Source organism: Rosa chinensis, chromosome 6 (genome assembly GCF_002994745.2).
Source record: "Rosa chinensis cultivar Old Blush chromosome 6, RchiOBHm-V2, whole genome shotgun sequence".
Taxonomy (NCBI): domain Eukaryota; kingdom Viridiplantae; phylum Streptophyta; class Magnoliopsida; order Rosales; family Rosaceae; genus Rosa; species Rosa chinensis.
Genome location: NC_037093.1, coordinates 5,682,064 through 5,689,627, shown reverse-complemented (window position 1 = coordinate 5,689,627; position 7,564 = coordinate 5,682,064). Strand labels below are relative to the sequence as shown.

Below are 7,564 nucleotides of genomic sequence, written 5' to 3'. Positions count from 1 at the left end.
TTCTTCTATGTGCACCGTGATGAATGCTGTAAACAAGTGTGGCAGGATATCTACTATGAGCTTGTATTCTCATTTAAATCCATGTATCAGGTGGAAAAATTTGGTGATGAAATTGTGCAAGTGAAGAAATGTGGGTCCGTATGATATATGAGGGGGATGTTGAGGAGCTTTGGGAAACATTATTGAAGCAGAGCAGTACCAAGCAAGGCCTTCAACACTACTATGATGATGATGATGCAGCATCTAGTAGTACTGGCAATACCAAGCGAGGCCGTCAACACTACTATGATAATGTTAGTTACTGACTACTGTATATTTTGTATCGAATTAATCTCTAGGTGGAGTTAAAGGTTTCAAAGTATCAAAATCAAGTCCTTGTATATGGCATAGAGGGAGGCTTTCCTATGTTTTTTGATATTGACGGGCGTGGCAGAGAAATATTTCCCACAGTTATCATGTCCTTGTTTTCCGTTCTCTTGTCCTTATTTCTTCTTGCATGTCTTGCATATTTTTTTCCTTTCTTTCCCTTTTTTGTAGTATGTGGTCTGCCACACTTGACTAATTAGTTATTTTGAATGACATTGGTCTTAGCTTGACCTTAAATGGGTCTCAAGACTATTTGAGAGGAATAGAAATATTGGGTCAACATAACATAGGCATTAATCTCACTTCCTGCTTTGGGCAATGAAAATATGAAAAAGCTCTGCTAGCATATCTGCAAGTTATTTACAGCTTTGTTTGGTTGATTGTTTTCTGTTTCAGTTTATGCCCTCTGGAAGGTCCCTGATATATTGCCTTCTTTCATGCTGAAAGGGGGCGAGGTTTCTCGATATGTTATTGGAGGGGCGGATTTGATGTTTCCTGGTATCAGCATAGCTGCTGAAGGTCTACCATCATTTATAGCATGGGCGGTTAAAGTTCCAGGAAATCCAGCTCCCATTGCTGTAAGCTTCTGTGCAAATGGTATATGCTATGTTTTGAGACAACCGTTGGTTCATCTATTTATGTAACTAAAGATTGGTCATAATCTTCTTACTGGTCAATATCTTTACAGGTGGGAACTACTACTATGAGCTGCACAGAAGCATTAAAAGCTGGGTTGCGTGGAAAAGCCTTAAAAATTGCTCACTATTATGGTGACTTACTTTGGTAAGTATCTGTGGGAATTGACATAGAGATATGAATCATATGATCAACACAGAAAAAATTTCTGTTGGTTAACATTGTTATGGAATATTTTTTTTTCAGGGAATCAGTTGAGGGCCCTTATGTGCCAAATGCAGGTTTCTGAGAAGATGCTGTTTTTGAGGATCCTACCTTGTCATCAGCTCAAATTTCTGATTCATATAATGGTGCAAATGATGGATCACATGATCAACTGAATGGCATTGATGATAAAGAAATGGGGAAACATGTTGATGTTGCTGATGTGCAGTCTGAACCAAGTTCTGCTTCGGTTGCACCGATTGATGTTAGGAATGAGATTGCTGAGGAAGTAACTGCAAATGTAGGTGATCTGAAGCTAACAGATGATGATTCTGCTGATCAGTCGACTGGGGAGGATCAATATCCTCTTTCTGCTGAGGATGTGGACATGCTTTTGGAAAAATGCCTTTTGCAAGCATTGCATACAACTGTCAAAGACAAAGACCTTCTCATGCCTGGAAGCACTCTATGGTATGGTAAAGATATAATCTTTGTGAAACTTTGCATGATCTCTCTCTACCCTCTTTGTGCATATACTTCATTTATAAGAACTTGTGATTGGTTTTGTGGTTCTGCAGGTCAAACATAAAACTATGTTTTACCTTGTAGGCCCTCAGGCATCACACTAGACATCAAGAAATCATCATACAAGAAATTATCAAAGTGGTTGCAAGCTAAATGTTCTACAGGATTGTTGCGTTATGCTTTCATTTTCCTCTTTCTCATAAGTGACCACTTTTTCAGTTTTAACCTAGTCATTTTGAGGGTTATCTATATTGGTATTTTGGTAGTTTTGATTCTGAACACATTCCGCACATCCTTATGGTGTTGTCAGCCATCAGCACCTTTATGTATTAATGCATGGTTTTGTTGCTCTGTATCCTTGACAATATTTGAAAATTTCATTTTTCTTTTATATTTCTACCAATTACTGATCAAGTTATAGTATAAATCTTTATTATATTAAGGCTTCCTGAAGAATTGGGTTATAGTATTTGAGAAGTATGCACAAAATTGTTGAAATGATTTTGAGCATCAGGAAAGGCATTATTGGTTTTACCTCCACTCAAATTCTCCCTTTGTATATGTTTGTAAAAGTATTTTATGCCAAATTTGTATGAGCTTTCTGAAGTTAATACATATGAGTTAAAAAACTATAGAATCTTTTGTTACAAATAACCAGTTGTATAGTCAATAACCTTTACCTTATTATTCAGCAGTATTTTTTCTTTTTAGTGATTCTTCATTGTATTTGATAGTCATAGTATATAATTGGGTTGTTTAAACTTTTAGACATGTGCAAACTTTGTCAGTTTAGTTTAATAATGATTCATGCACAACTACTGTTTAAACTTTCTTCTGTTTAGTGTATTTGGTAGTGGCAACTTGTGAAGACTTCCGAATCTTGTTAATAATGATCTATACAATAGAAGACCACTGTGTAAACTTTCTTCAGTTTAGTGTATTTGGTAGTAGTAACTTGTGACAACTGTAGAGACTCTTTCATATCTCAGCTTAACTCTCTGATACATTCTAAAAGGGGCTGAGGTTTGTAGCCAGAGTAGAGAGTGACAGAGACTGGTTGAAGTAAGCTTCCTGTGATTTAAATCCATATTGTCTTCGCTGTTGGTTTTCTTAATGTTGGCACCCAAACATCTCTGCAGATTAGAGTGAAGGAAGATAAATATAAGGAGTCTGTATTACTTTCTGTTAACCGCAGCCATCCAGATTACTCATCTTTCAAGCCAGAGAAACGACAAGTTGAAGAAGCTGTTCAAACTGGTATTCCTGCTGTCAGTGAAAGTCGGTCGGTCAAAATCCTTGAAGTGGCTGAGATCTATAAACCAAGTGTACATGCAAACCCAGTAGATGCTTCTGTAGGTGCACAGGCGAGCATTACAGTGCTTCGGATGCCACTGACATTGTGTTTAAATATGTTGAAAAGGAAAACTTGGTTAAGCCGACAGATAAATCCATTGTGATTTTGGATGCAATATTGTGTGATGCACTGTTCAAGGGGGCCATAAAGAAAGGTTCAACATACCCTACAGAAATCCATAAAAGAGACATAGGAGCAGCATTTGTGAACCGGATGCAAGCCCATCACATTGTGTCAAGGGGAAATGATTCGGTTGTTCGTAAAGGTGTCTGAAAACAGTCCAGATAATGACAGAAAGGCGGCAAGGTAATAAGAAAATGACTAAGTTATCAGGACTGGAAACATTTTTAGTGGATCCTGAAGCTTTGGCATCAGAGCTGCAAAAGAAGTTTGCTTGCAGTACAACGGTGGCAGAACTACCAGGTGTGTACTGTGTGGCACAAATATTCACACTGAATTAGTTTTTTGAGTATCTTTTCTCTCTTGACTCATTATGTGGACTGCAGTATTTTATTAGACCGGTTAACATTTGTGAAAATTTTAGTGTAGATTATGCGTTTATTTATATATTTTTTTCATGTGACATAGAAGTGATTGTTTGTATATTTTTTTTTAATTTTATGTACTTATTATTATTTTTTAATATTGAATTATGGTTTACACATGTACTTGTATATATACACATATAACAACCTTTCTCCCATACTCCAAATGCTGTCTAGTCGATTTGATTGTCTGGGGATAATATTTATTGTCACATTATGAGGATTCCTTCTGAGAATTACTGATGATACACTTGTGTTTTTCCTTTAGGTAAGAAGGGGCAGGAGGTTCTGGTTCAAGGTGGAGTGATTGAGAATCTGGTAACACACTTGATTGAACAATAGGGGATCCCAAAGAGATTCATTGAGGTTCTTGACAAAACCAGCAGATGAGAGGTGGAGAAAGGTTAGTATACTTCATTCTTCTTGATGGTAATGAATGAGAGGCAAGTTGGGAAATTTTTTTCTTTGGCATGTGGAGAAATTGTTGCTTATCAATTGTAAGAACCTTTTTGGTTTATGTTTATGATTTTTGAAGAGGAAGAAAAAGGGAGACACGACTTTTTTATTAATAAGAACAAAGTTCGAATGGTTTTTTGTTTTTTTTATTTTATGTACTCTCATCCTCTCCCCCACCCCTTTTTCACTCATCTCCTTTTCTTTCCTTAATACGAAACAAAAATGTTATTAGTGGCTTCCTTAAAATTATTGGATTTGCATTGTCCAAAAAATAAAAATTATAGGAAGCTCTCTTTCCCCTTGTCTTTATTGTTCTGCTGGCATCTGTGGACTGGCAAAAATACCTGATACGCTCTTGCGTGGTTATCTATGGGATTTGTGGTTCAGTGACTTCAGTCTATTATTTCATCATAGTTTTGGTTCTTACTTTTATTGTTTTAGGAGAAACTCTGAATCTAACACTAGAAATTGCGCTCAAGTTCTTTTTTTCTTTCAGGTAATAATTAACAAGGTCATGGTTTGAATTGGAGAGATTGGCATCATTGATTAGAGTGGAGGAGTGAAGTGCATGTGCTCGATACATCCCATAGATGTGTATAAAGAGGGCTTAATATCTTTTGTTGAACTTGGTTTCTCTACTGTGGGATTTGGAGAATGAAGAGAATGGAGGTACCATGGAATACTTTATGCAACATATTATAGTTGTCTATTGAGAGAGCATAATATTGTAGTTGAGGTTCTGTCTGGTAATGTTCTTATTTTTGTTTCTAAGTGAGGTCTGAGGTGAAAATGTGTGAATGATAAGAACAGGATTGGTGCAGAAGGATGATGAATAGGAGGAAAGGAGAACAAATGAATGTATATGGAAGTCATAGAATAAAAATAAAAATTAATTGAAGGATTATCATTAGTTATGACAGAAGAAAAATATTAGAGAATGGAGAAAATCTGCTGAACCTTTCCCAGCTCATCCAGTTTGGAATCACCCATACTCGACGAAACTGACTGCTCAGGCTAGTTCTCAGTGGAGCTTTTAAGTTTTAAAGATGTTGCCTAATGTTGCGTCTTCCAAACATAGTAGCAGTTTATCGGGTTTGGCCTCCGCACCCCCACAACTGCTGCCATAGCTGATGGGCAGTGCCCATTCGCTTGTGGACTAACCCGCTTTATTTTCATGATATATAATGAGCATAAATCAATGGGCAATAAACGGAAAAACCCAAACTCTTTTGCAAGGCTCTTGGAAAGAACATGAAGAGCGAGGATGACATGAGGGAATCCGAACTTATTTTCTCTTTCCCTCTTGTTAAAGGCAACCCCACTAGTTGTTTTATCGTCCTTTTGTCAAAAGGTAACGTGAGCGATTGACATAGGTTCGAGCCTGCTTGCAACAACAAAACAAATGCGGTGGGCCCCAGCTGACTTGGATCGCATTGATTGACTGGTAAAGTCTGAAGACTGGAGTCTCCTCCTGCTAAAGTCTTTCACGATCTAGATCCATCCTCACCCATCTCTTTCTGCTAGTCTCTCTCTAATCTCACTAAATCTACATCTTGTTATATTTTCTGTTCAAGTACTGCTGCTACGTGATTCCCATATTTGAAGAGTGACGACTGAACCTCAACTTCAAATTGACCCCAAACTCAGGTTAAAGCTCCATTAATTTCTCCTTACGTTGTTTTGCTATATATCTACTATTCCTTCCAGTATAATATTTGGTGTTTTTTTTTTTTTTTTCCCTAGTATTTCAGCAGATCTGCTGATGATTTATTGTAAAAGAGGCTTTAATGCCAATTGTTTATGAATTTCTATTCAAAATTACTTGTGATCAAATTAATTTCCGACCAAAAAGCAAAGCAACTAATGTTTGTCACTTCATATTCGATTCGTATATTAGAATGAATGTTCATATATAGTGGATTTACAAAGAAATCCATCATTATTTCTATTTTCTATGCAACAGGACAGTAGGTTCAATTGGAAATGAGCACAGAGAGTTCTTCACCTCCTCGGTGGAAATATGATGTCTTTGAGTTTTAGAGGCGAGGAGCCGAGGATACTCGAAAGACTTTTACAGACCATCTATACACTGCATTGTATCATCATGGAATCACAACTTTCAGGGATGATCCTGAACTTCACAAAGGGGAAGCTATTTCTCCGGCACGTTTTGCTGCAATTGAAGAATCAAGATTTGCTCTCATTGTTCTCTCACAAAATTATGCATCGGCAACATGGTGCTTGGATGAACTTGTAAGAATTCTTGAATGCATGAAAGCAAGAGGACCTGTGCTGCCAATTTTCTATGATGTTGATCCCTCTGATGTACGAAAGCAAACAGGGAGTTTTGGAGAAGCCTTTGCTAATCATGAAGAAAGGTTTAGGGATGACAAAGAGAAAGTGCAAAGCTGGAGATATGCTTTAACTGAAGTGGCAACTTTCTCTGGGTGGAATTCAAAGGAATGGTATACAAATACTCTTTTTCTTTTTTGTCTCTTTCCATTGCATTAATTTTCAAATAATTAATTTTTGCGCTCTTCATTATGTTATTCAGAAGTAACATAGGCAGATGATCAATTGAGCTTCTGATGCTCTTTAAATGTCACTACAAAAATATAAAAGAAATCGAGTCCAATGCAGATACATTTTCATAAACTAAATCTTCATATCAATAAACTGATGAGTTTGGTCTATTCTGTATTGTAGGTATGAATCAAAGCTCATTAGAGATATTGTTGAAGTAATATGGAAAAAACTGCAACCTACATCATTCAGTTTTGCAGAAAATCTAGTTGGAATTTACTCCAGATTGCAGCCACTCAATTTGCTTTTAGGTGTAGGGGTGGATGACGTCCGTTTCACTGGGATATGGGGAATGGGCAGGATTGGTAAGACAACTATGGTAAGAGTGGTGTATGAGAGAATCTCTCGTGAATTTGAATTTAGTTTCCTTCTTACCGATGTTAGAAGCTCCGTGGGAAAAAGTGGTCTACTTAAACTACAAAAGCAACTTCTCTCTGGAATTTGGACAAAAAAGGCTGACATATCAGACATTCATGAAGGAGCCACCATAATAAGGAGGTTGTTAGGCCACAAAAGAGTTGTTCTCATTCTCGATGATGTGAACCGCTCTATCCATTTGAAATATTTGGCAGGAAACCAAGAGTGGTTTGGTTCAGGGAGTAGAGTTCTCATCACAACTAGAAATGAGCATTTGTTGATCGAACATGGAGTGGAGAGAAGATTGAAGGTCGAGGAATTTAATAATGATGATTCTCTTCAGCTTTTCAGCTAGAAAGCATTCAAAAAAGATTACCCTGAAGAACAGTTTCTTGGTTTGTCTAAATCTGTTATAAATTATGCCAAAGGTCTTCCTTTAGCTCTTGAAGTACTGGGTTCTTTTTTGCATGGAAGAGATCTAAGTGAATGGAACAGTGCATTAAGAAAACTAGGAAGAGTTTGTAACTTGGAAATTTTT

At 37.0% G+C, this 7,564-nt stretch overlaps 1 protein-coding gene and 1 pseudogene across 1 annotated transcript; both read left to right on the top strand.

Annotated features, from left to right (window-relative positions):
- The first annotated feature begins 299 nt into the window (after positions 1 to 299).
- LOC112170330 lies at positions 300 to 4,020 on the top strand (annotated as a pseudogene).
- Positions 4,021 to 4,584: 564 nt separating this feature from the next.
- Positions 4,585 to 7,412, top strand: LOC121048969 (disease resistance protein RUN1-like). The gene is made up of 3 exons (XM_040509643.1): positions 4,585 to 5,733; positions 6,050 to 6,551; positions 6,793 to 7,412. The coding sequence occupies exons 2-3, from the start codon at positions 6,358 to 6,360 to the stop codon at positions 7,379 to 7,381; spliced, it is 783 nt and encodes a 260-aa protein (XP_040365577.1). The 5' UTR covers positions 4,585 to 5,733; positions 6,050 to 6,357; the 3' UTR covers positions 7,382 to 7,412.
- The last annotated feature ends 152 nt before the right edge of the window (positions 7,413 to 7,564 follow it).